The sequence below is a fragment of the Populus alba genome, chromosome 11 (genome assembly GCF_005239225.2).
Source record: "Populus alba chromosome 11, ASM523922v2, whole genome shotgun sequence".
NCBI lineage: Eukaryota > Viridiplantae > Streptophyta > Magnoliopsida > Malpighiales > Salicaceae > Populus > Populus alba.
The window spans coordinates 20,777,042-20,804,939 of record NC_133294.1 but is presented as its reverse complement, the minus strand read 5'-3'; the positions used below and the strand labels follow the sequence as shown (position 1 = coordinate 20,804,939).

The 27,898-nt window shown below is 32.3% G+C and overlaps 3 protein-coding genes across 4 annotated transcripts; 1 reads left to right on the top strand and 2 right to left on the bottom strand.

Annotated features, from left to right (window-relative positions):
• Positions 1-5,801: 5,801 nt before the first annotated feature.
• On the bottom strand, positions 5,802-8,698 carry LOC118035692 (N-alpha-acetyltransferase MAK3). The gene is made up of 4 exons (XM_035041307.2): positions 8,398-8,698; positions 8,179-8,302; positions 7,740-7,795; positions 5,802-6,391 (listed from the first exon to the last, which is right to left on the bottom strand). Exons 1-4 carry the CDS (start codon positions 8,578-8,580, stop codon positions 6,143-6,145), a joined length of 612 nt encoding a protein of 203 aa, XP_034897198.1. The 5' UTR covers positions 8,581-8,698; the 3' UTR covers positions 5,802-6,142.
• Positions 8,699-8,977: 279 nt separating this feature from the next.
• Positions 8,978-12,168, top strand: LOC118035683 (uncharacterized). Its single transcript, XM_035041296.2, has 5 exons — positions 8,978-9,500; positions 10,439-11,150; positions 11,234-11,474; positions 11,670-11,732; positions 11,844-12,168. Exons 1-3 carry the CDS (start codon positions 9,122-9,124, stop codon positions 11,412-11,414), a joined length of 1,272 nt encoding a protein of 423 aa, XP_034897187.1. The 5' UTR covers positions 8,978-9,121; the 3' UTR covers positions 11,415-11,474; positions 11,670-11,732; positions 11,844-12,168.
• Positions 12,169-12,387: 219 nt separating this feature from the next.
• LOC118035682 (heat shock 70 kDa protein 16) lies at positions 12,388-18,198 on the bottom strand. 2 transcript variants are annotated; one of them, XM_035041293.2, is made up of 10 exons: positions 18,053-18,198; positions 16,263-17,593; positions 15,608-15,820; positions 14,808-14,903; positions 14,570-14,716; positions 14,097-14,300; positions 13,362-13,508; positions 13,152-13,280; positions 12,933-13,063; positions 12,388-12,694 (listed from the first exon to the last, which is right to left on the bottom strand). In XM_035041293.2, the coding sequence occupies exons 2-10, from the start codon at positions 17,430-17,432 to the stop codon at positions 12,616-12,618; spliced, it is 2,316 nt and encodes a 771-aa protein (XP_034897184.1). In that variant the 5' UTR covers positions 17,433-17,593; positions 18,053-18,198; the 3' UTR covers positions 12,388-12,615. The 2 variants fall into 2 exon arrangements, with proteins under 2 accessions (XP_034897184.1, XP_034897186.1); XM_035041295.2 differs by having other exon boundaries at positions 14,097-14,297.
• Positions 18,199-27,898: the final 9,700 nt, after the last annotated feature.

Below are 27,898 nucleotides of genomic sequence, written 5' to 3'. Positions count from 1 at the left end.
ATAAAAAATCCTAATTTGATAATGACATTAAAACTGCTAAATGGGATCCGAGGGGTGGCATGACTTTCCATTTACAAGTCATGCATGTAATAATTATTATTTTTTCTATAATTATTTCACATATTGGTTATCTCTGAGATAGCATTTAATTATTGTCAGGAGACAAAAAGGAAAAAAGAAAAAAGACATATATCTCACATACCTCGTATGAGAGAAATTTATTCTAAAACTGTTCTTGAGAAACTAAACACGTTTCTGTTTCATTTGTATTTGACTGTTATTATAAGTTTCTCCGTCTATCCTTTAGAATTTGAAGGTTTGTGCATCAAACACAAACCAACAAGCTCCAAGAAGGGGCCAGTAACACAGTATTATATATATATATATATATATATATCAGCCGTCGATGAAAATAAAATAGAAAAATCCCTGTATGCTTTTTAACATATGATTTGTTAACAGTAAAAGAAAAATAACATATTTTTTAACAAAGAATTAAAAAGAAAAAGGAACGATTCTTTTAGCAGTGAAACCAAAAACTGGTTCCTGTATATATGTATGTGCAGGAAAATGCAAAATGTATAGAGCTTGCTAACTTAATTAACTAGTAAAGCTACATATCTTTTTCCCTACAAAACAAAACTCTGTACAACAAGAACCCATAAATGGATCATCGTCCTATCCCTCAGCAAGATCAGCTCGTAATCACTCAGGTATACTCTGTAAATTAGGCCTCCAAGACTGCTGTTGTGGCTGATCATATGATCTATGATCACCACTAGCATTCATCAACTGGGACAGAATTTGTTGCACCGATAGTCCCTTTACTTCAGCCTTACCCAGCAACTCCTTGAGTTGTTTCTTAGTAATCTTGATCTTCACTGTTGTACTTGTTGTTGTTGTTGAAGAAGAAGATGTGAAATCTCTCAAGTTATTATGATCTTCAAGAGGCCCTTTCTCTTCTATGTTGTTCATGGCCTTCTCTTGCATGTCATGTCCTGAAATATGCCTCCAGAAATTTCCCATTTTTTTCTGTGTCTTTTGAGGGTGTGATGGCGTATGGATGTTTATGCAGAGAGAACAAGTTCTGGGCATGGAGAGGAATGGCATGTTATATAGGGAGGGACATGGTGCGTTGTAGAAGAAGGTGAGGGAGAAACAGTCAGACCTGATTTGTTGCCACGTGAGATGACATGTTGAGTGACCTGGCAAATGCTTGTGTTGACCATGTTGCCACTTTGCACGTGATGGCAGAGTTATCTTATCCATAATAAAGTTGCTGCTGGTGGGGGGCAGCTGTTGCCGGGGTGGTTGCATGGCTTGGCTCAGCTTGGCTTAATTTTATGTGGTGTTCTTCATCAATGGGGTTAATATGGTGATTCAAGTGTAATATAATATTTTAGGTCTGTTTATTTGGTGGATAGTAATTTTTTTAAAAAAATAAATTTTAAAAAAGTGAATTTATAAAAATTAAATTATTTTTTAATATTTAATAGTGTAATTAAAAATAAATTAAAAAACACTTTCTAGTATTTAGTTATATCATTAAAAATAAGCTGTAAAATAACTTATTAATATTTTATTTTTTCAAGTTTATTAAAATAATAAGAAAAAAATCTTACAAATTAAAAATTGAATGAGAATGAAATTAAAAAATATATAATTTTATAAATTATATTAAAGAAAATAAATAATAAAAATCAAATCTTGTTTTTTTTTTTAATGATTATCAGTATTTTATAATATAAATATTTAGTAATTATAGCTTGAGCACCATGAGATTTTATTTTATGAATAGCTAGATAGAAAAATATAAAACAAATTATTATGTAGAAATATTAACAAGGATAATCCTCTTATGTTTGAATAAAAAGTAATGATAAAAGGGTCCGGCTAACGGCTAGAAATAGCCTGGGACCAAGCCAAAACTAGAAGGACTAAAGAGTGGTTCTCTAGGTGTGAACACGGTTTGAGATAGAATCTTCAGGCTAAAAGTGCAAGTGTGAACGCAAACAAGCGAAAGGAATCTTTCACCTGGATGCCTTTTGCCACTGCACTATCCCGTGTGCCGTCCTCACCTTTATTATAATAATATTTAATTAAAGTAATTTAATTAATCATTACCACAATTATACAATCAAAGCTTATCCCCTAATTAATCTATTCCCTTCACACCAATCAGGATGGTCCTGTCCCTTTTTTCTTAGAAAATTAAATAATTTATATTTCTTTTCAGTATTATTTTTTCTTGTATAATTGTAGCATGAGAGGACCACGTTATTTATATTTTAGCATTTGATGTACATATGGGAGAAGAATAATGAAAATAATTTAGTTAGGAAGTCAATTCTTCTATCGCAGTACTTTCTTCGTTCAAATATGTGCAAAAATTATTATAATTCACATAGTATTTATATGATTAAAATAAACAAATAAAATAAATACTCACGCACACATTTTAGTTTTTAAATTCAACTTAATTAAGGCTTAATTTGTTTTTGTGTTTCAAAAATATTTTAGAAAAAATTTAAATTTTTTTTATTTGCTTCAAATTAATAATGTTTTTTGTATTTTTAAATCATTTTGATGCACTGATTTTAAAAATAAAAAAAAATATCATTTTTAATATATTTTCAAATAAAAAGCACTTTAAAAAACAATTGTACCCACACTTTCAAATAAATAAAATCCGAGAAATCCAAAATTTGATCATTGCGAGGTTTTATTTTTTAGTTTATAATGACAAGATTAAACTCATTTAAATTAGATTATTTTTAAATGATTTAATTAATTTAATTAAAGTCAGTTCATCCTTTTTATATATTAACCCAATAACCCAAGTTTTTTTTTTTTTTTTTTATTATTTTTTCACATATTAGTCCATAGTATTAGAACAGACAACTATGATATATATAAATTATAGGCAATTTCTATAATCTCATATGTTTGGATGTAAACTTGGGAAAATCCACACCTACTTCAAGTCTTCTCCTCTTTTATATATATATATAACATGGGAAAATCCACGCCTACCTATAGATATGGTCTAATTCTGCATGCACAATAAAGAAGGCCATGGAACTGATAAAACAAGGTTTATTAAATTGATCAGACGAGAAAGTTGCTGGCAGGCTTGACACTAAGTTGAACTTCTCCAGGATGGTTGGTGGGTCTAACTTGGCTACGTTCACTAACCTCTCGCACAATCGATCCCATGCATGCTTTATATATATATATATATTCAAGGAAACTTTATTTCTTAGAAAGTGTACTTCGAGGTTTAGGTAAGTGAATAAAATCATGATTATCTCATGCTTTTATAAAGAATATATATTCTGACTTGAATTTAAAATCTATTATATAAATCTTAAATTCTTTATCATCACACATGCTGCTTGGAACAATCACATGCATATTTTTTTTTTTTTTTGATTCAAGAAAACCTCACTCCTCGGAAAGAGTATTTTGTGGGTTCAGGTAAGCAAGTAAAACCTCTGCTGTCCCAGGCTCTTAAAAGAGGTGCACGTCCTGACTTGAACTCGATACCTGCTATGCAGATCTCAAATCCTTTGCCACCATGCCACGCTTATTGGGACAATCACATGCATACTGCTATCCTTCAAAATGCAAATCGAACCTCAAATGGTTAAGAACCCACTAAAAATGGATGCTTGCCTCTGGCTGCCCTCATCCTCCACCCAACTTAATGGGCTCCTTACACGTGGCACCCCTTCCCTCATTGCGTTTCTATGGTTTTTTTATTATTTTATGCGAGAAACTAATCTTCAAGGATCTTTACTGATGAGAAAACAGAGTGGTTTTTGAGGAAGAAGGAAGAGGGGAGATTAAAATAAGATGAATCTAAACACTTTGATGGCTCAACAACATGAAAAACAGCTACACTGTGATGCAATCCTGAGAAAAAAAACTCAAATAAATTAACCAGACCGGACGTACGTGTGCTAGCTTGTTGTTTATTATATAATATATGGTCTTAAGACTAGATCAAATGACTCAGATCGATCTATATATATATATATATATATTCTTATTTAAAAACGTGTTGAAAGCCTCCAGAAATTGAAGAGAGCTTTGCTACTTCCTTGCCTCTTGACTCGCAGAGGAAACCCTAACCAACCGTACCATGCAAATCATCATATATATATATATATATATATATATATATATATATATATATATATATATATATATGTGCCGATGGAGAAAATGCTTGGAAATTGTGTGCCATATATTTGGGATTTTCTTGGGTTGACTGTTTTTCATTGGCTGTTATGGTAATCTTCTCCTGTTCCAAGTAATTATCATTTAGAATATATAAATGTTAATTTATTATTTACTTTTTATTCCATTTTATGAGATAAGAACAACACATATTTAATTCCCCTTAAGGTAACTAACTATATATATTAAAACTTTAAAGTATTACTAGCTCCTTTATTATATGTCTTTTGACTTGAATAGAAAGGCAACGCGCATCTTGATTGAGAAAAAAAATAATTTTTTTTTTTTAAAGAACACAATTTAACTATACTTTTTTTTTAAAATACGACTGAAAAACCTAAACACACCGTATCATGCAAATGAAATGTTATATATTATGTAGTCATTAGAGAAATGCATGGACAAAATTGTATACCATTTGGGAATTTCTTGGTTTGACTGTGTGTTCGTTGGCTGACTCGAGATTGGAAAGATTTAGCTAAATCAGTTCGTCAAAGTTGTGAATTCAATAACAATCAGTCAACAACTTGATGCTTCGTTTACTCGCTCAAAGTCATGTACATTAATTTAAAAATAAAAGTTTCTATAATCCCGTAGATTAAATATTTTCTTCTTATTATTAATCTATTATTGTGTTATGATATGGATATTCTATATTTGACTAGGCAACAAAAACGAAATTGTCTTGATATATGAAAACTAACATAAAAACATTTTTATATGAAGTTTTAAAAAATTCTTGTACGATTATAGTTATAAAACAGGTCAAAATCACAGATTGACACTATGCATGGTCTTCCACCACCAAAACTGCTGAAAATTGAAGAATTTCACGTACACAACACCTTTTAAATGTCACCAAGAATTTGCTTACTGTAACTACAAAACATTCACAGAAGCGTTGAGCATTTCCTTGTGTTGGGATATGAATTAGGATTATACGAAAAAACAGTCTATTTATAGTATTTGCATTATATTATCCGATCCAATATTTTAAAGTCAGATAAATAGATTAAAAAAACTAAGAAATGAATATTTTAAGTGATCAGGCGGCGAATAAAATTTTTTAAAACCTGATCAACTTGATCAAACTCGTACAATTTAATTTTTTTTTTTTTTATATATTTATATTTGATATTTTTGAATTAAATATTTACTTATATTTTATTTAAAAATATTTTAACTCCAAAGTTTTTATTAGTCAGTTTCCTACTAAATGTTTTTACATGAAAATTGAATAGGAGGTATCTAAAATTTAATAATGGTGCAATGTATGAAAATTAAACCTAAGATTGAAGTGCCATGACACTTATATTCCATGTTGTAAATTCACTTCTAAAAATATACCTATAAAAATTAACAATATAAACTCAATTAATGAGTATATGTAATATCCATAAAAAAATTTAGCCTAACATGATATATCTAACCCTCTTGGGTTAAAAAAAATCAGATTTACAATTTATAAAATATTAATCAGATATAATTATCAATCCAAATCCTACCCCTATAACTATAATATGTAATATTTATTTCGGCCCATGAAAAAATCTGGACTAGATGTTTTAAGCTCATTATTGGAGAAAAAACTTTGTTTAAAGCAAACAGAAAAACAATGGAGTGAAAAAGTTGACCTCAGAAAGATTGACTGTTTTAATCACAGCTGACACGTTTCAATGTACACGTATTACATGTATGAGGCCTTGTATAGTAGACATTTCTACTAGACAAAGCCGATGAACATGCACACAACTTCAGTAAACAGAATTGACTTGATCAAGAACCACACTTGTGGGAATTCCTGTGCAAGTTGTGAGGCTGTGCTGCTCTCTAAATATCAAATATCACCCCATTGTTTGTAGTTCACGGAGACCGCCAAGTGCAGTGAAAATGTCCACTTTTACAAGTTTCTATGGAGCTCAGAAAACTCTTCTGACGGTGGTGAGTGATCATCATGCTTCTGGGTAGCATCTCTATCAACCATCATAGGCAAAAAGGGGTGTAACTCTGGCTGGGGAAATAGCAGCTTCAGACGAAAAGCATCTACTCCATTCAAGTAATAGCGAAAGAGTCGTTTCGCTCTAATAAAACCAAGACGGCCATAGAGTGCGAGTGCTCCTTTATTTGTTACTTCTGCTTCCAATGTTACCTTGGGAGAGGAAAAAACAAAGACACAAAACAATAAAAAAAATGACAACCAGAGACTTCATCTTCATGCTAATGAAAGAATTAGCATGCTTAAATGCATGAATATAAAGTTGGGATATCTTAAAGCATAAGCAAATACAGGAAATGTACCCATTCAACGACCCACATTCTTTGGTGTGGCTTTCATATGCTATGGAATAGACCATTTACGATCAGATTAGCAGAAAAAACAGTCCGATAATCACATGAAGTTCTTTTCAACTGTTCTGATATCTTCCATTCATATAGTAAATGCAGAAATCCATACCGTTCGAACCAACTCAATATTCTCTGATCCTGCCTTTTCTTTTTATGTTCTTTGTCCAATTTGAAAAAAGGGAGCATATACAAATGGAAGTGAAATAACTAGAAATAGAATTAATGCATTATACACAAACATGAGGACGATCGGCAAAGCAAACAAATTTTAGAAGCAAAGCCTCACAAATTATTGGCTTCTTGGGACAACAAACATTTACGTAAAACTTTGGAAATATGACACTGCAGCAAAGAATGGAGATGCCATATGCATGCAACTTTTTATTTTCTTTTCATGGAAACACTTTCAACATGGAAAATTGAAAATTTATGGGATTGTTCAATTTAACCATATCCATAAATCAACTTTGAGTTCCTAAGGTCATGTAGGTGCAATCAGTCATTGAAAGTCAAAATATCACGCATAACCTGGCATTACATTAATAACACGATTCATTGTTTGCATGGTCTGATGTTTAATTGCAGGGATATCTCCAAAGATACAGCAAGCTTAACCCTAATAATGATTGACACAAGAGAGATGGATTTGAAATAACACATGCAGAGAGAAATAACTAAGAGATCACACAGTATACACGTGCACAGATACCAAAAAAGTTCAGAAGAAATTGTTTTTGGAGGCTTGAACAAGAGACCAAGCATCACCATTTACACATATGCCAAGTTGCCAACGAATTCAAGAGGAAAGCTTGTTTTCCCCTTAGGTTTGAGATCAAGAGTGCAGAGGGACAAGTATTTATAATAGTATTCAAATAAGGCAGTGAAGGTAATCACTTAAGCAGTTGCCCGATTCTCATTCTTTCCTATGCTGTTTCAAACCTCAAACAGACACTTAATGTTTGATGATGATGCTTAAGAAATGGAGCTATTTTAAGGCTGCTCTACTAGACCCTCGTTCAGTACCATTGAAAGTCCAAATGAAGCTTAAGGGTAAAAATTCATACTTTCTTTATGAATTGTGATGTTGTACTAATAATGCTACATTAAGACGAGTACAAACCAAAAGGCACAACAATTAAAACTCAACAAACCTCTTCGCATCCTGATTCCATCATCACTTGAATAGATCTGGTAACAAGTTCTGTGGCTGCAATATGAAGATAATTTCAATACAAGTTACAACACGCCCTTATACAAATAACATGACATATCAACACCCAACCTAAAAACTATAAAAAACCTAAACTACATGCAATCCATTGTAAATGCCACCCCAAATGTATGAAAACAAACAGTTGACCTCGAGTTCAAATCAAATACAGACAGTTAACATACACAAGCATCCCAAACAAACATATTTCTACTACTGATGTCATCAATGGATGCCCATTTTCTTGACAAACTCACCCACCTTGCCTTCAGCGTTTCTAATAAATCTATAATACAGAAAAAACCAATTCAAGATACGATCCAAAACAACCTCAAACTGTGCACAAAACCCCAACCCGTAAAGAAAACCGAAACCATTACCAATGCCTCTTCCTCGATAAGGTTTGATGACAACTAACATAGCAATGTAACCTCTAAAAGTTGAATTCCGATGATCCCCCATCTTACACACAACAGTCCCTACACATTTCCCTTTGTGAAACGCCTGAAATTGAAAACCCACCAACACAAACAAAATTACAGCAAAACAAATTCCCAAGAACATAAAAAAAAGAACAGAAGGAAAAGAATCACACTTACCAAGAAAGAAAGTTGTGGCCAAAGATAAACAAAGTAACGGTATGTGAAGATGGAGTAAGGTTCACTAAGTTCTTGATCAACGAGATTCATGATTAATGGTAAGTGATGCTCACCACCGTAGCTAACGTATTCGATCTCTGAAGCATCGAATTCTTCTTTTCTCTCTCCTTGAGCCTTTTCCATTGTTGTCTTTCTGCCTGTTTCTTGACGACGACTGTGCCAGGGGTTCAAACTCCAAAGAGTAGAACTGAAGGGTGGTTGTCAGAAAATGGAGTTCAATGTGCTGGCTTACGTGTTGGGCTTAGGAGGATTGGTCTTTATATCTAGGCTTCATGCTTCCACCATTTCTCAGTTTCGTGCTAGGTTTAGCAAAAGGCCCATGATTATTATTTTCCGTCCATTTAATTAAATAACTTTTTATAATTTCTTTTTTAAAAAAGAAAAGTTATTTACATTCACAAAAACTTTGTCATATTGATTGTAAAAAAAATTATTATTACTTCTAAAACCGAAAATTAGATTCATGGAATAATTCAGAATATAATAACTATTTTAAAACAAATATAACATGAAAGAGTGAAAAGTAGCTTACCTAGCTTTTTTTTTTAAAAAAACTTAGATTTAATAAGCAAATAAAAATCCCTCCAAAATTCAACTTAAGAGCGCGGCAAGCCAATGCCCATTTCACCCCCTCGCTTCTCCATTTCCCTCTTTCTCGAAAAAAATGGCAGATATCGAGCCTCCCACGTTCTCTCTCGGGTTAGATTTAGATATCGAATCGGAGCCCCGAATACCCACCCACCACTTGCAAACCTCCACGCTCAATCCAGCTCCAAATTCAAGCTCAAATACACCATCAGACGACCAAAATGGGGGACCCCAGGTCATGGATTCCGAAGAAGAGGAGGAAGAACTCGGGCCCGATGTCATGGATTCGGATCCTGAACCCGGACCTGGCCCGACCCGGGTCTTAAGGCGGTTAAGACGAGGACCCGCGACCCAGAAATCAAAGGTGAGGAAGGTGGAATTGGAGGGTTTTTGTTGTGATCATGGAGATGATGATATTGAAGAGTTCTCCTCACAAGAAGATTTTGGTGTTAAAGGTAAATTTCAGAAGCAATGGCTTTTGTTTTTAGTTATTTTTAATAGTTTTGAAATCGTTTTTTTGAGATTTTTTTTTGAATAATCTTGAGGTGGGTTTTGATGATAAAGTTGGAATCTTGAGCGAAATTTATGATTTGATTTTGTGTTATCTTTGAGGGATTGAATTAATACTATTTGCTTTGTTGTAGAAAGGTAAGAATAATTTTGAAGTTATCTTTTCTATGTTGAATATGTGCTTTTTAATGGAAATGATGATTTGGGCCAATGTTGTTTCATGGGGTTTGAGCTATAGTATGTATGTATTGATGTTGTAGAGTAAGTCAGTATAATGGGCGTTGCAACAACAGATCTTGAAGGTGATAAGAGATAGGTTTTGCTTAGTTGTTTTGGCGAGGGACTTTAGATTGGGGATGTTTTGTTAAGTTGGTGTTGTATTGGGAATTCTCGGTTTCCTAATTTCGTAGGAAAATATTGCTGGTTAGTAAATAAGTAGATGTATGGAACTTTGGTTAATTTGGTGAAGGACTTTATGCAATTTTCTCTTGTAGGCTCCATTTCTAAGAATTAATTAGCTTAGAGTTATGCTTTAGATTCTAATATGTGATTAAGTTTTAGTTCATGTCAGGCATTATGTTGAGATATTGGCTCTTTTGGATTGTTGGTGTACATTTTGATGACGAGGATTTATCATATTGTGAATTTCAATCTAACCCTTGGATGGTTGTAAATTCCTTTTCCAAAGCAGTTCTTCAGTCAGTAATGGTTATAGAAGAACATGTATTACTGCGACTAGGTTGTTTTCATTAGATGCTTCATTCTCTGTTTTTGGTGCTTGTTTTATAATTTGATGTTGATATCTCAAGTGCATGTTCAGTGTCTGTTCTGTTGTTAGATTTTAGTTTGCAGAGATGTAAGTGCCTTTTCTTTTTGACGACAGATCCCAAAGTATCAACTCAGTTCACTTCTGTTTGTAGTAGTTCAAAGGTTCCACTGAAAGGATGTGGGGTTTTAACCAGTCAATCACCAAGCTTACTGAAGGGAAATAAAAAGGAACAGGCTTCGATTGCCTCTGTGTCTTCCAGTTTGGAGACAGGTCACAGCGGGTTGATGTTTCCGAAGTTAACAATAAGTCCTCTTCGAAGGTTTCAGTTGATTGATTCTGATTCTGAAGAGGATTCTATCAGTGCAGATGCTAGTGGAAAAACTCAGAAAACTGATTCATCCTCGAAGAAGCAACAGCCAACTACAAGTAAATGTAAAAATAAAATGTTGTTGGGTAAACATCGAAATGATGATTTATGGAAAGATTTCTGTCCAATAAAGAGTTTTCCGGTTCAGACACCTGTTCTGGATGAGATGTGTAATGAGTATTTCCAATCTCTTCAAGATAATAAGAATACAGCTCATAAACTGCAGAGCAATTTGCAAACAAGTGACAGCATACGCTTTCATCAAGATCCAAATAGCATGGTGGACTTTCAGCAATGCTGGAATTTAGCCGATCCTCTTCCTCCAGCTCATCATTACTTCTTCCATGAAGATCTGAGGATTCAGAGATTGGTCCACAGCCGGTTACCCTACTTTTTCCCACTGGGCATTGTTAACAACAAAGGAAACCAACTAACTACTGAATCAGCTATCGATTACATGTAATTTCCTTTACATCTTACACTTCAGTCGCTTCTTCATACACAGCATCAATTTTTGTTATGATGCATAGTTGTCATTTCAGGAGCCAATTCAATAGAGAAGCTTCTAGAAAGCAAGGAACTCAGAGAACTATCAGCGAGAAAGGCTCAACAAGGGGAAGAAACAAATCCAAGAAATCAAATGCTGGAGAAGTTTCACTTGCTTCTGAAGGATGGATGGACCCCAAAAGCAGTACTGCCATTCCAAAGGATGCTGGGAAATGACGGGTGCATGCAAGTGACCAAGGTGGTGGTCATTGGTATACATCGCCTGAAGGGCGGAAGGTATGTTGAATTACTGTACGGGGAAATGCAAATTTTAAAGGATCCAAATTCTTTCCGACAGATTCAATAGCAAAAGTACAAATTTCAACTTATAGGTCTTACAAAGCTTTGGATTTCTTGTTGATGGTTGATGACCAATGCAATCTTTCTGTACGATAATCTGCAGCTTTTCCTAATAATCTTGAACCTCTGCAGGTTTATATCTCCAAAAATGGTCAGGAGTTGTCAGGTCAAATTGCCTACAGACATTACAAGAAGGTAAAATTTATGAACTTAAATTGTTTCCCTTGCAGGCATGGACAAAGATGTTTTATAGAATATATCGAGTATTGGTAATAATCAGTAACCATATGCATTTCTTGCTGACAGGATAGTGGAGGGTTTAGAAGGTCAAAAAAGAAAACAAACACCAAGGGGAAGGGTTCACAAAGTCAAAAGAAAACAAACGCCAAGAGAAAGAGAGGCTGATTTTTTGTTTTTATTTTTCTTCGAGGGTAAATGAGAGGCTGGACGACGAGTATTAGACAAAACATGTGGGCAATATATGTTTGTGTCGTTTTTTGCCTGCAGTCGCTGTATAACGTTCAATAAACTCCGCATGCCTTCCATTGGTATTTGTCGCTATTTTCTCCAAGATGTGACAATAGGAAGAGAAACCATTAATCCTGTACAAGCTCTGATTCAGAGGGTTTTTATGGCAATGTGTTCCGTTTAGCAGTTAATTCCAAAGTTTTAATATTATATATCATGCTTCTACTAACAATGGCTCATTGTTCAATGAGCATGGTTTCCTCACAAACCATCTGTTTTCGTAGCAGCTCGTCCTAACAATGCTAATGCAGAAAAAGATGATAGAGCAAAGCTCATAACTTTACACAAAGGATATACTTAACCAGATAACCACACAATAGTCTTGGATGAAACACTGAAGAATCCTATATTCATCGGTACTTCACAACCTACCCTATGCTGTGACATTTTCAAGCCACCTTGAGAACTGGTGGGAAGCAAAACCTAATTCTACTGAGTGCTTTCCTTGTTTAGTTTACATTATCCAAAATTGTTATCCTAGGTTTGCATATACTAGGCTGAATTACAAGTCTGGATAAACTGCAGAACTTTTCTGAGGTCCAACACGAACCTATTCTTGCTGGTCCAGGCTACTACTTTCGTCTGAATTTGCAGGGGAAGACTTCCTTCTCAATATCTGCTTGCATGTGCTGAAATCCATGAAATAAATAATTATGATCATTAGTGGAAATTTGTGGATGACAAGAATCTCCTAGCTACAGATGTCCATATTTCCTAAACATGACGTATAAAATATTTCATCCGATGGATCACAACACCACCTTCCCTTTGAGGTAGATATATGGAGACGATTTTGTTGTATAATAGTTACCAGAAAATAAAATTCTAGATTTTTTTGAAGAGAAAATGAAAGGCAGAGAATATTACGAGTTCAGATCCTCTGTCCTGCTTTTGATGTCTCTTGACCATAATACAGGGTCTGCATTCTTAGGTAAGGAATCTTGTTGTTGGGTTCTCTCTCTCAGCCACTGCTCAGCTTTATTGCACTCATCAGTGATCTGAAAGAAATCAAAGTCACAGACATTGTTCGTAAGTAATTAAGTGTCGTGGATATAGTTGTCATCATTATTTGTTTCATTAGCATACCAATCCTCTATCCTCGGTTGGGAGAGAATCCGTAGACATTCGATGATCCACAATGGAATTTAACAAATCTCTTGTTGCTTGTGCTCTTGCTTCTTCATCTTTATATCGATTCTCAACTGGATCCACCAACTATTAGAAACCAGGAAAAATTGCATGTTAGGAAAAGAGGAGAATGCTAAATTTGAGATTTTGATAGAGATAAGTAATTACCTTCTTAAGATCCTGCATTTTTGCAGTATAAGCATTTTCAGTTTCATCATCACCGTCCTCATAAAGCCACTCTTCAGTCTCCTGTAGGCTCCTGGAAATTCCTTCCCTCTCCATATCACTAGCAAAGCTCCGATACGTGTTGAAAAGCTATTCAAGTGCAGGTCATTATTTTTCAAAGTCAGCTTATGAAGAAAAAAAAGTAGCTATATGACCGAGAAGACTTTCTGAGCTTCATTGAACTAATATATCCAGCATGGATAAGAGCGTCTCAGACAATCTACATAGGATTATTCATTTAACTAAGCAATTGGCATTGTCAAGGCAAGTTTTTGCAAATAATATCTCTCCCTATAACTCACCAGCGAGATTTGCAAGTGCATATGTTCCGTCAACTCAAAAGAAATTTACAACTTGATTAGCTGGCAATTGACAGGGAATCATCCAGTATGCAAACATAGAGAATAAATGAGTGGTAATTATAAAATACAAAGCCATGTAACAATTTAATTTAGCGTTTTAAGCACAATATCCAATCCATGACCGCAGCTGAAAGTTTGTATTTTAAATCTTCAAAAGATCCAGCAGAAGCACAGTGCTTTTCAAGAAGGCACTCAAAACCCAATTCTTTGTAACCATGTAACTAAGTAGTTTCATTAATAAAACCGAACCATATCTAGATACTCTGGCATGAACAGATAATCACAAACTAACAAAGTCATTAAGTTGAGGTTGTACCTTACTTCGCATCTCATAAACATACGACTCCAAAGCGTTCTTCTGATCTTTGGCTTGTTCTACAGCTTTATCATGTTGGGCCAGGTGAAGTTCCTTCTCTTGAGCTTCTGAGAGCTCATCTTTGGTCATTCCACCATATATGTTCTCATTCACAGGTATCTCAAATCTCTGATTAGCTTTATCTTTTAGTGTACCATTACCCTGCTGAAAACAGGAGTGCAAATGAACTAAATGTATGTTCCAAAGCTTTTCCACTTGAATTTAGCCACTTAACAAAAAGAAGAGAGATTACTTTCCCAAATAAAAACTGCATACTAAGTTGAAAGAATATGCGCGTTGTGTATGTGTGTGAGTATAAAAACCAACAAAGAGCACAAGTACAACAAATACAACTTTCTGATCCCTTTGTACAACAACGGTTGAAAAGAATTGTTGCATTACAAAATAGAATTTATGAAAAGAAAAAATATTACAGTAGCATCGGATGACTGAGAATGCACAGCAGTATTATCTTCACTATTTGCAACATTTGTCGATGAATCAGAATCCATCTTTGTTCTGTCCATTTGTGGATGTATGTTACCCCTTCTAGCAGAATCATCCATATGGTCTTCCACCAACTGAATTCATTACAAGATTTGGACCACATTAAAAATCTCTTAGAAAGTGACAAAGCTAAAATGGAAACCGCAAAGAAGGGAGAATTCTTACCATAGCTGACTCAACAGTTACAATGCCATGAAGGTTTAGTTGAACTTTAACTTTAATCTTTGCCTTTTCATTAGAGGAGGCTTGGAAAGGACCAATCTGCATTAAAAATAAATAAATAAATAAAAATTTATCAACTTATAAGCCATCCTGGTTCAATTATAAAAGATCCATCCAGTGTACAAGTAGCAAAGCATATACTTCCATGGCATGTATTCAAAGAGAAAGCAAACGAAAATCATTTTTAAGTCTTGATTTTTCATGTTAGCCATACTTAAGCGCCCACAAATGACAACAAAAAGATAGCAGTTGAGATAGAACTGTATAGTATTTAGTTTCCATGTCACGCAAACAAATCTACAGATCTTAAAATAAAAGCTGCCTTTTGTCCTGGATAATCAATATGCATATCACATCAATGCTTTGAAGTTTTTATTCAGCTCATAGATAGCTGGGTCAGAAACAGACAGCATCAGATAAAGCACATAAGATGAAGATGGTCTGTGAGTGTGAAATCATAATAGACTGGCGTTGTAACATTTGTTGAAATTTCCTTAATGACAATGCATGTGTCATGCGTGCGCACACATGCACGCATTACATGTGACATTGACAGATTCATAAACTTGAACACTATTAGCTCGTCATTGTTGACAATGTACATGTATCACACCAATCTTTCTAGAAAATAAAAACTTGCCTCATCCTTAATCCAATTGCTTCCAATTGACTGAGATAATAGAATAATAAAAAAAGACAAAAGGATTTAAAGTTTTCTATCAGACAAACTCTAGTAGGCTTACTGTGAAAGAACTCATTTTTGTAGATACACCAGCAGGGAGTTCATTCAGATTGGCATAGAATGCTTCCAGATGTAACAAGTTACTCCGTTGAAATGTCAAAACTTTGGTACTTGGAAAGGGTTGGCCTTTTGGAAACAGTATGCAATTAGAACCAGTGGAGATTTGGGCACCATCTGATGAGAATCCAATGGAGAAAGGAAAAGCATCCTGAACCTGCACAGGATATGATGAAATGCCAATCACTCTTGTACATAAGAATGTACCAAACATATAAATTTGTGTCTCCATGTAAGAGAGCACGCAGCAGATCAATTTTACTTCATTGTATTTCTGCGATGTTATTTTCTGAGTTGAATATAATGACACCTATGAGGACACACACACAGATGTAATGTCTCCAAAATAACCTGGTGATGAATTCTATCAGACATGGAAAAACAGGTTTGCTTTCCCTGGGGGGGGGGGGACTTAATGGTTTAAGCATAGAAAATAGTCATGGTTCGGGTAAATCTGATTAACCAGGCTGCATCAGAAGAGAAAAGGACCAAAAGGGACATCGAACTTTGGAATTCACTCTGATAGCTGGAAGAATGGCAAACAACAAAGTTTGATAGAAAAGAATTCTGAGAAACTAATCATTCAGATAAATACAAACCTCGTATTCTCTGACCCGAAAAATTGGACTAAGCATTGCACACTGGAGAGCACATCCACGTGCCACACATTCACTTGAATTCAGTGTCCGGCTGGGTTCTTTCCCATATAGAGAAGATAGTAACTTACTAATTGCTGGTATTCGAGATCCTGATCCAACAAGCTCAACAGAATGGATTTTCCTCACAGATAAACCTGCATCCTCTAAAGCTTTTCTGGAAGGAACACTTATTCTTTCCAGTAATCCTGATGCAAGCCTCTCAAATTCCTCTCTGTTGATAAAACCTTTGACATCTTTCTCATCCATCAAACACTCAATATTTAGAGGAGCCTCTGCATTTGCACTCAAAACCTTCTTCAACTTCTCACAAGCTGACCTTAGCCTAATAGATGCTTTCATGTTAGAGTACACATCTATGTTGTAAAGCTCCTTGAACTGTTTTGCAAAATAAACAAACAAAACATCATCAAAGTCCCTCCCTCCCAAACTGCTATCAAAAGCATGTGACAGTATCCTCATATGCCCAGCCTCAAATGATACAATAGACACCTGAGTATCACAATGACCAATGTCAACAAAAGCAACATAAGTTGGCCCTGTTTTAGAGAAATCTGTTTTGTATGTCCCATAACTGAGTGCAGTTGCAGCACAGTCATGCATCAATCTAAGAGGCTTCAATCCAGCAATTGTTGCAGCATCCAAATATGCTCGTCTCTGCAAATCTGTGAAATATGATGGTACCCCAATCACACAATCTGTTACAGGAATTTCCAAATTTTTCTCTGTTACATCTTTCAAATTTGAAAATAGCATAGCAAGAATCTGAACCGGGGTAAATGTGCGTGCCTCACCCAAATATTTCAAGTGAATCAAAATGCCTCCATCCTTCCCTTCAGAAGTTTCAAATGGTAACAACTTTAGCTCATTTTGAACCTCAGGATCCTTAAAATTCCGGCCAATCAGTCTTTTCACTTGAAAAATAGTTGATTTCGGGTTCATCACAGAAGAAGCAGCACCTGCTGACCCAAGGAACCGCTGCTTCTCCCCAAAACATACCACAGCCGGGGTTTCACGTTTTGATTCATCATTCAACAAGACATCAACACCCCGTTGTTTCACCACAGCAATAACACAGTTTTCATTACCAATATCAAACCCCACCACACTCATTTCAGTTCACCAACACCCTATACTGTTGATAACAACAATTATATTATAATCCCACAAGGAAATCACTCAAATCGACATTATTCTTCTCCTTGCTTCAATTAATCAACCCAAGTACTCATCACCAAATCCCTTACAGCCTCACCACAAAAAGGTACAAAAAACTACATAAACAAAAAAAATTAATAAAAATAAATTCTACCGAGAAATTCAGTTATTGCTTAGCAAACAAACAAATAGAGCAAATAAAAAATGACTTCACTAAAATCAATGCATTGTTGGGTTACTTATAAAATGTAGGATCAGAAAACATTATCAAAGTTTCAATATTTACATCCTCAGTGGCTCAAACTCGAAAGAAACAAAAAGCTCATGCTACAACCACCAAGATAGCAATCGCCCTTTGTAGTTTGACTCACAAAGTTCAAACCTTTCTAACCTTTTTAAGCCAAAACGAAAGGACCCAGATGAAAAATATTCTCACTTTCTTCCACATTCCTCGATTTTCAAAGAAACCAAGCAATATGTGAAAGAGCCCAGTATTATTAACAAGGAAATAAAATAAAAAAATTCAACAGAATCTTGGAAATGATAAAGTGAAAGAGGCAATAGAAAGATAGTACCTTTATGCATAGACAGTGTATGTGATGAGAAGTTGGAGAATTATGAAAACGGAGGTGTGGAATTGAAGAGAAAATTAGCGATGGTAGAGAGACAAAATCGCCGCTTCACTCGATGATGCCAGATACTACCATTTTTCTAACATGTCCTTGCATGAAGAAAAGTAAGAAATAAGAGTTACAGTATTTATTTATTTATTTACTATGAGTATTTTGTAAATAAATGTTACTATAACTGATTGATGTTAACTGGTTGGTAGTGCGATAAAAATTGATTTTAAAGTATTTTTTATCAATAAATATATTTATTAATTATATATATAGCACTTATTTTATTTATATAAATTATATTTATTATTCATAAAAAAAATTTATCTTTAATATTTATTTATATTTGATTAATAAACTTCATGTTTAAATTAATGAATTAGTAAAGATAAATGTTCTAGAACAAAAATAATTTGCAAAAAAAAATTATAAAGTTACAATAATTATAAAATTTTTATTACATCAAAATATTATTTATAAATGTTCCTGATTAATGTTCTATTAAAATTGAACATTAACTAAAGTTAAGACCGATGTATATTATGTATTTTTATGAAAGTAAACAAAGCTCTCATGAACTTAGGTATGAGGGATACTTGAAACTAATATGTAGATATATGTCAAATGACATGTACACTAAACTAACCCGCAAGATAATTTCATATGGAGGGATCACTCATGTCTATGAAAAGGCTCTCGTGATAATTGCATGAGTGATCCTTATACTTGAGATCCCTAAGTTATCTTATATAAAAAAAATATTATGCTTTGATCCTGATCACGTATTGTTCTAATCAAGGGTAACAAATAGACACATAATAGGTATAATATAACATAAATTATATTTGTTCTCAATAGTATTAATTGTGAAATCCTTCTGTCAAGGTGGAATAAGTTTTGAAAAGAATCTTAAAATTTTATTCAAGTAATCAATAACTATAATGTTGAGAATTAAAATAATTTAATAAAACATCATATTTCATGATATAATATCTAAAACGAAACATTATTGATGAAAGGATAATAATTATACTAAGAAATTAGTAACTGAAAAGTTAAGTCAAACCACTTATAACTTTCTTAATATTTGGAAAGTCATGACAGGTTGCTAAACATTGTATTTGATCTTTAAATATAAACCAATCAATTTTTGAAATGATAATAAATTAAATTGTTTAATTTACTTAATCTTATTTTATTTAGGATTATGATTTATATTTGGGTCAATTTATTAGAGAACCTAATGTGCCACGCATATAAGAACCATTGGTCAAAAATTAAAATGAAATGATTAATCAAGTGTGATTTGATTGTAAATAAATTTTAGAAATTAAGGACTAGAATGTAAATAATATAGGAGATTATAATTCTAGACCTTGAAAAAATCAAGTAGGGACTTGATTGAATAAATTTAAAGAATTATCCTAAAATAATATGTGTGATATTATTTAAATGACAAATTGATATTTTATCATTTATAGGGTTTTTAGATTTCTCTATAAATAGAATGTTATGTCTTTTATTTTTAAAGAAAATGTGATAAGAATACAATACAGAAATACCTAAAAAAAAAAAAACTAATACTCTAAGATATAACAATCATTTTCTACTAAAAGAGTTAAAAAAGATTTCTCACTAATAATTCATGTGAATTATTATTAGAAATCGGACACTTGGACGCCTTATAGTTTGCGGCAATCCAATCTTGAAGCACTTATTCAAAGTTAAAAAAAAAAAAAACATTTGATCTTTAGGTAATCTTTACACAAACTCTAAATAACTCTAGATTTGTCTAACAGGATCTTTAAGATTCCTAAAAAAAATTAGATTTAGCGTTTCCACTGCATGTATATGTTTCAAGAAACCTAACACTTTTTACTTGAAAATGCATTAAAATAATTTTTTTTTTAATTATTTTAAATATCATCATATTAAAATGATATAAAAACATAAAAAATATTAATTTAAAGCTAAAAAAATCAATATTTTTCAAAGGAGTGATCCAACCATAAGCTTGAACACACCCTAGTAAATAACAAATAACATTTCCCTACCATTCATAAATCCAATTAAAAAGGCATCATTCATTTTTCATTAGTTGATTTTTTTGATTAAATAACTCTATGACAACTCTTTGTCAAACCATGTTAGAAATTATATATAAATAATGTTTTCATATTTTGTATTTGATTAAGGATTTTTTAAAATAATATATGTAATAAAATCATGTCAAAAATCTATTTAAGAATTTTAAAAATAAAAATTTGATTTTAAACAAATATTCATGAGTAATTTATTATTATTTTTCATTTTATGTGTATAATAATTAAATTAAATTGTTAATATTCTAATAAAAGCCTATAATATTATTTAAGAACCATATTAAAATTGAGAAGTTAGTGAATAATCTTAGATTGCCAAAAAGAAAGAAAGGGGTCAGCCTAGCTCCTAGCTCAAAAAAAGAAGGTTAGTCATATGCACATATAAGCGAACGACGGGTTGTCTGCTAATTACTAGTTTCAGCAACTTCAAGTTGCTGGAAACTTGAAAACATATTTATAGCCTTAAAATAGCAAAAAATCGGTTAAAAATAAAATAAAAAACAAAAATTACAAAACTTCTCAAGACTCAATCTACTTTTTATAGCAAGATATGTTGACTTTCTTGTAACTCTTAGATTGTAGTAGAAACAATAATTTAAAATTTTTTAGAGTTTTAAGGATCTCATTAGATAATTTAGGGTCATTTAGAGTTTAATTAAAGATAACATGAAGATCATATCTTTTTTTTTTTTTTGAGGTTTGATCAACTTTTTACAGGAAGAGTTGTTGCAAACCACAAACTGTTTAGTTATCTGGTCTCTAACAGCAATTCACTTGAGTGTTAGCTATTTCTTTTCTCTATTCTTTCTATTTCTATAGGTGAAGTGTGTACAATACATTTTGTATATTAACCTACAAAAAAATATGATGCATATCATTCTATTTATAGAAAAAAACTTAATGACTATATAAATGTCAAATTAACACTTTGTCCCCTACTTGATTTTTCTAGGTTTAAAATTATAATCCTTTGTATTAATTACTTTTTAGTTCTCAATCTTTAAAATTTATTTACAATCAAGTCACATTTGATTAATCATCACTATTTAATTTATGAATATTGGTTCTTAATATATGTGATCCAATAGGTTTCTAATAAGTTGGTCAAAAAATAAATTATAATCCTAAATAAAATAAGATTAAATAAATTAAACTATTTAATTCACTATTAATTTAATAATTTATTGTTTTATATTTAAAGATCAAGTGCAAATCTAGTAGCGAGTCATGATCTTTAAATATTATAAAAGTTTTACGTGGTTTGACTTAACCTTTCAATGATAAGTTTTGCAATATATATAATTATTATCCATTCATCAAGAATGTTCTAATTAGACATTACAGCATAAAATATGTTTGCTTTATCAAATCGTGTTTGTTCTCAACACCATAATAAATGACCATCTTTTTTCAAATCTTATTCCATATTGCATAAGGATTTTACAATTAATATTATTTGAGAACATATGAAACATTTTTAATTTACCTAAAATGTTGAATCCTTTCTTAATCATTTAAATATCTTCATATAATTCTGTCATGTTATACACAATATCTGCCCATTTATTACCCTTGATTAGGACAATGTGTAGTTAGAATCAAAATATAATATTTTCTATATAAGATAACTTAGATATCTAAAGTTTAAGGATTTCTTACATAACTATCATGTGAGTTTTTCCATAGATACAAATGATTTCTTTATATAGAATTCTCATACAGTTCAATTCAATGTACATGTCATCTGCAAGTACCTATATATTAGTTATAGGTATCTTTTATACCCAAGCTTATAAGAATAAACGTCTTATTTCATAAAAAAAAGAGCATAATATGCATCAGTTTCAACTACTCTACTTAATATCCAGTTTTAATAGAGCATCGATTAAGAACATTTAAGAGCAATGCTTTGATGCATTAAGAATCTCATAATTATATCCACTTTTTATTTTTCTTTACAAAACATATTTGTTCTAAGGGAGATCTTTATTCTAGATCCATTAATCAAATATTTGATTTATTAATCAAATATAAATTAATATTAAAAATAAAAAATACCTATATTAATAATAAATATGCTTTTATGTGAAAAAGTTAGTGCTGTGTGTAATAAATAAATTGGTTACAAGGCATATACAGTAATAAGATGAAGGCAAAAAATCACCAGTATCAAACTTTTTTTGTTGAAAGGAACTCGTTGACACCAAAATTATCATTTTCTATGTTGAAATCTTGATGACAGTTAACTTTCTCTCTTTTCTCTTGTTTTTCAATGACTTTTTCTCTCGTCTCTTTACCTAAGAACTGGAAATTAAACTTTTGAATCAAAATAAAAAGGTTGATAATTTGGGAATGATCACGAATTTTCTCTTTTTTTTTTTTTTTATATTGTGGTCCTCTCTTTTTTATTTTTTTCTTTCTACTACAATCTTAAACTTCATCTAATGAAATTAGATAAAAAAAAAAGAATTAAATAAAAAAATAACCAAAAATATAAGGGCAAAGTTTAATTAAAAAGGGATAAAATAAAACAAAGTTAAAGTGCTTCACTATTCATATAAATAGAGAAACACCTTGAAGAATCATCAAATATTTTAGTGTTTTTTTCTTAATTTTAATTGTCCAAACCTCTAGAAATAAAGGCATCTTGATTCATAAATTAGCCTATGTGTGGTTCTTTTGAGTATTTGAACACTAAACAATTAGGGTACAATGTTTGCTTACTCATATAGGAAAATGAATGGTTAAAAAATTTATTATAAAAAATAAAGTAAAAAAAAAAAAAAACAACAACAAAACAAACCACCTTAAATATCTAGTGTTGGAAAATTTATCAAAAAAAAAATAAAATCTAATCATTAAAAAAAATTGTCTAAATCAAGTCAACCTAAAAGATTTAAGTGAAATTAGAAATATAAATCACTATGAAATAAATTCTTGAAAAAGTACAAAATTCTTTTTTTCCAAAAAAAACAAAAAACTAGGAAACTCAATAAATAAAGAAAGGGATATAGGGTCTATAACAACCCCTAATAAGCTCAGCTACTTGCTTGTGATGGTGTCCTAAAATGAGCTTTCTAAATTGTGGTGATGATGCTACCGAGTTTGTAAGCACTGAAGGTTCTAATCGGTGAGGAGGATCTGATATAACTTGAAGGGGAGTTGATTATATAGATTTTACAAAAAATGCTTTTTATAAAATTATTAAATCTAGTAGTATTTAGCATAACATGTTGATATCTAAAACTAAAAAAAAAAATATTAGATTGCTTTAAAAGTAAAAGCAATAAATAAATTAAAGGTGAGTAAAAATAAACATGAAAGGGACAAAAAAAGTGAAGAGAGAAAGAGTAAAGAAAAAGAAAAAAAAAATCAGGGATATTTATATTTTTTTAATCAAAATTTAAATTTTATGTTAACATGATTTATAAAAATATGTAATTTTTAAAACATTGAGGGAAAGTGTTATGGTATTTAAATATTTGGAGGGTCAAGGTAATTTTTGAAAAAAAATATTTAAATCATAGATATTTTTTTTTATCAAAATAAAAAATGTAATAAATTGATTTTTTAAAAAGACATCATCTACTAATAGGAGTATATATTCTAATAGGAGTGTGTAGTCAGAGCATCCTGAGAGTGTGTAATCCAATTACTTTGTGACTAATAGGAGGGATAACATCCTTTTGATTTAAGAGGAAAAAAATCAGATAATTAAAAAATAGTAGTAAAAAAAGCTTAATTGAGATAAAATTTAAAGTAGTAATTAAACACCATTAATAAAAACTTAAGTACCGGATCAAGCATACTCAGCAGCCAAAAAGCCAAACTGTAAGAAATTAAATCTTGTGTTCATCTAATAATTAAAGTATAAATTTTTAAAAGATAAAGATAAAATATTTATTGCGCGAGAATTGGAGTATTTTCTCTAAATATAATTGATATGTTATAAATACTATTAATCGTAGGGTTAAATGTTTTGTGTTAGCAAACAATTAAGAGGAAAAATAAGTGAGAGGTTTGAAAATATATCAAGTAATTAACTATCCTTTTTTATTTTCTACATCTTTTTAATGACAAAAAATAAAAACTATAGATTAAAATTAAATAGAATTTGCTATATATATATATATATTCAATCTTTTAATTTATTTTTCTCGAGTTTTCGGATTAATAATATAGTTAATCTCAATTTATATTATCAAGATTTGTGCAAGTCCGCTGTAGCAAATATTGGTGTTACTAGTAATTTTTCTGCTGAGCTTATGCTTCATAATTTTACTGTGTTATTAAAATTAATCAAGAAATTCAGAAACTAAACATAGGCAGGCAATAAGTTGTGACAGAACAATCGTTTAATTCTTATTTAATATATAAATAGTGGAAATTATTAACTCATTTAATAATTTTCTGGTGTTTGATCATCGCAGTTGTACCAGAATCTGCTCTTATCACTGTAGGGATACAAACAAGTGATTGTATGGAAAGCATAGGCAAATATCGTTTCTGCCTGCGCGATCTTAATAGAATAATTGCTTAATTTCTTATTTAATATATATAGAGTGGAAATCATTAATACATGCTAGCTCAAAGAGACAAGAACCTAATTGCTTAATCTGCTACAACATGAAATTAATGTCCCTGTGATCTACTCACTGTTCCCTCGGCCATTGCCGGCTTTGATCATCGATCTGCATCCCTAACCTTGAGGAGCACAAGCCACAGCTTCTGATCACGCCTGAAAGAATAGACTTGGACAATATCATCCACCTTTAGTGCTCCCGCATTCCTATCCAAAACATCATTCCAATTGGAGGTTAACACATAGGAAACGGTGCTATTAATCTGCCACCTCCTCAGCCTCATTGTGCTTTTATGAACGTTACCACCTTCAAGACCCAGTTCCACTAGCTTCACTTCTGTGCTCTTGCTCTCGCTTCGGCACACCTCCTCCGTCTCCATTTTATTCAGAAACTCGTGGCCGCCCTTAATCTGATTCAAAGGCATTGAGAAGCGTTCCTGGTGCTTGTCCATGTCAGTCTTGAAGATTTGTTTCATTATCCTTAACTTGATTTCACTGTCACGGCCTTCTTGATAACTTATCGCGGATTTTATTTGAGAAGAGAAATCGGGTGGTGGATACAAACCCAGCTTCTTGAAATCCACCCTCTTTCCCACCCTCTTCCTCTTCTTTGATGATCTCTGTCGAAGATCATCTTCCACGTCGATCCCCTGGCTTTTCAAGACTCGCTTTCTGCCTGCTGTCTTTTTCTCCTGGCTACTTTTGATCTCCGTTCTCAGATCATCTTCTTGATCGAATATGGTGCAGTGATTTCTTTTCCTGACAAGCTTGGGTCTACTTGCCCTTATTTTCTTCGGTGCGAGAATAGTTCCGAGTGGGTTTACATATTCATCAATGCTGATAACAGTGCTCTCGGCTTTTTTATCAGGACATTGGGTTTTCATGGAAGGAAACCCTAGTCTTCCACTTCCTCTTCTTTTCTTGGGTACGAAAACCCTACTGGTCAGGGTCTCCAAAAGCTGATATCTTTCGGCACTGGGAACCAGCTTGGACGGACCCCCGAATTCCTTCTCCAGAGGATTTGACGCTTCTTTTTCATATTCTGTTTCCTTACTAAGCCCTAGATAATATTCATCAACATCATCAAAATATGGATGATTGTTTATGCCACGCGTGATCAACATCTTTCTATCTCTTCTTCAACAAATACGAGAAGACAAAAATATGGCAAGAAACTAAAAAATCAAGACTGCAAGGAGAGATTTAGAGACAAAACCAAGACACTTGAGAAAGTAGGTTATCTGGATGGCTATATTTATAGAGAGAGAGAGAGAGAGGCCGGGCAGGTAACAAATCCTTTTACAAACCGGATAGGTTAAGACAGCTAGCTGTCTTAGTTCATAGCTTTCCGAGAATATTCAGGATACAATACGAATTAATTTGAATTTTTCCTAGTACAAAAAGGTTTTCAACCGAAAAGGTTTCTCCCTGCTACCATAAAAAAGCTTCAGTTTTTTCATGGTGGCACCATGCTAATCAAGGCAGATAAGAAGCCAACTGAGAAAATTAACAACGCTAGCAGAAGCAAGAAAGAAAAATGCCAGAGTAGAAGAAGCTGATCAGAGCCGAGAATGAAGAGAAAAGTGACTTCATCAATAAAAATCTTGAAATCTAGCTAAAAAAATCCAAAAATAACTAGAAAAATAAAGAAAAATTCTAAACAATATTTTATAGGACTAATTTAAACATAAAAATGACCTTACCAATCTTCACCATTCGTAAGTTTGTTTCTTTTAAATCCAACCTTTTGACAATTAGAAATTTTTTAAATAGAAAATATTCTTTAATCTCTTATATAACGATCTAAGAAATTCTTTTTTAGAAAGAATTATCATTAAAAAATCATCATAATAAGGAACGTATCTATGATAATTATGAGTTAATTAAGACTTCAATGCTTCGCTTGTCATAAACAACACTCTTTATATAATCATTATGTTTGGATGGTTTTGTGAAAATGGATTTGGAATTTTTTTTGATCTAAGGTGGATCTCATCGTGACATTTATATACATTTCCCCTTAGCGGTTGATCTAACCAATTCTTTTCAATAAGGTACTTTATGCTACCTACTTGGCTCTCTATGATGCTTTTTGAGCCCTCATGGCTTCGTAAACGTATAGTGAAAAGAAACTAGGATTTTACAAATACTGAGGTTACAATCTAAACAAAACTTTATTTTGAATATTAATTATATTATGGAAATAAGCTATTTTTTCTAAGCTAAATGGATAGATAATTTATAGTTTTTGCTTACGAGACATTGCAAAATCATGCATGCACAACTATCTTTTAGATACACTAGCTAGAAGATTTGATCTGTTGTTTTAAATACTACTATTTTGCTCAATTTGAAATGCAGACTCCTATGGTTAGGCTTCGTTTTTATTTTTTATTTTCCTATTTCAAAGGTTTTGCTACAGAGTTTAGATGTTCATGTCCATAATTATTGCCCTTTCTGTGGGTTTTTAGATTGCTTTTCCTTTCCCTTCACTATTCTGGGATATATAAACCATATCAATGCCTATTCATTTCCTTTTACAACCCTTTTGTGTTGTAGACTTGGTGTTCTGAAAATTTCAGTCTGATGCAGTCTTTTGAACTTAGTAGTCGATCATTCTTGGCACTGGGTTTTTGTTCTAAATGCACTTGAAATTGTTGTAACTTATTTTTGGATTCTCACATAAAAAAAATATTCAAAAAAAAATAAAAAAATATACCAAACTGGAAAGGCGCTTAAATAGAGGGGTTGCAATTATATCGAATCAGAGACCAAATTGAAGAAATTAGAAGTGTATTGATCAATTGAGGGTCAAATTACATAAATTTGAGACCAGGGATCAATGTGAAAAAGGCGGCCATCTGGCGGTTGCACAGTGGTTGCCCCGTCCATACCTCTCCCCTGTTTTTGCCTATAAATACAAGGGAGACGAGGAGATAAAGAGCGAGAGAGAGAGCACAATGGAGGTGGAAGACCAAAAAAAAATATATGAAGAAGCAGAGAAGAGAACAAAAAAAACTAAGAGAGAAAGAAAAGAAAAAAAAATAGAGGAAGAAGAGAAGGAAAACAGAGAAAAAGAAAAGAAGAATAAAAACATAGAGGAATAGAGAGAAAAAA

Excerpts from the sequence above, each read along its gene's own strand:
- LOC118035682 (XM_035041293.2), bottom strand. The coding sequence starts at position 17,432 with ATGAGTGTGGTGGGGTTTGATATTGGTAATGAAAACTGTGTTATTGCT. Across the intron at positions 14,717-14,807 it reads TAACTGTTGAGTCAGCTATG|TTGGTGGAAGACCATATGGA; the intron begins GTAAGAATTCTC and ends TAATGAATTCAG. Across the intron at positions 13,509-14,096 it reads TTTATGAGATGCGAAGTAAG|CTTTTCAACACGTATCGGAG; the intron begins GTACAACCTCAA and ends GCACTTGAATAG.
- LOC118035683 (XM_035041296.2), top strand. The coding sequence starts at position 9,122 with ATGGCAGATATCGAGCCTCCCACGTTCTCTCTCGGGTTAGATTTAGAT. Across the intron at positions 9,501-10,438 it reads AGAAGATTTTGGTGTTAAAG|ATCCCAAAGTATCAACTCAG; the intron begins GTAAATTTCAGA and ends TTTTGACGACAG. Across the intron at positions 11,151-11,233 it reads GAATCAGCTATCGATTACAT|GAGCCAATTCAATAGAGAAG; the intron begins GTAATTTCCTTT and ends TTGTCATTTCAG.
- LOC118035692 (XM_035041307.2), bottom strand. The coding sequence starts at position 8,580 with ATGGAAAAGGCTCAAGGAGAGAGAAAAGAAGAATTCGATGCTTCAGAG. Across the intron at positions 8,303-8,397 it reads GGCCACAACTTTCTTTCTTG|GCGTTTCACAAAGGGAAATG; the intron begins GTAAGTGTGATT and ends TTTCAATTTCAG. Across the intron at positions 6,392-7,739 it reads TGGAATCAGGATGCGAAGAG|GTAACATTGGAAGCAGAAGT; the intron begins GTTTGTTGAGTT and ends TCCTCTCCCAAG.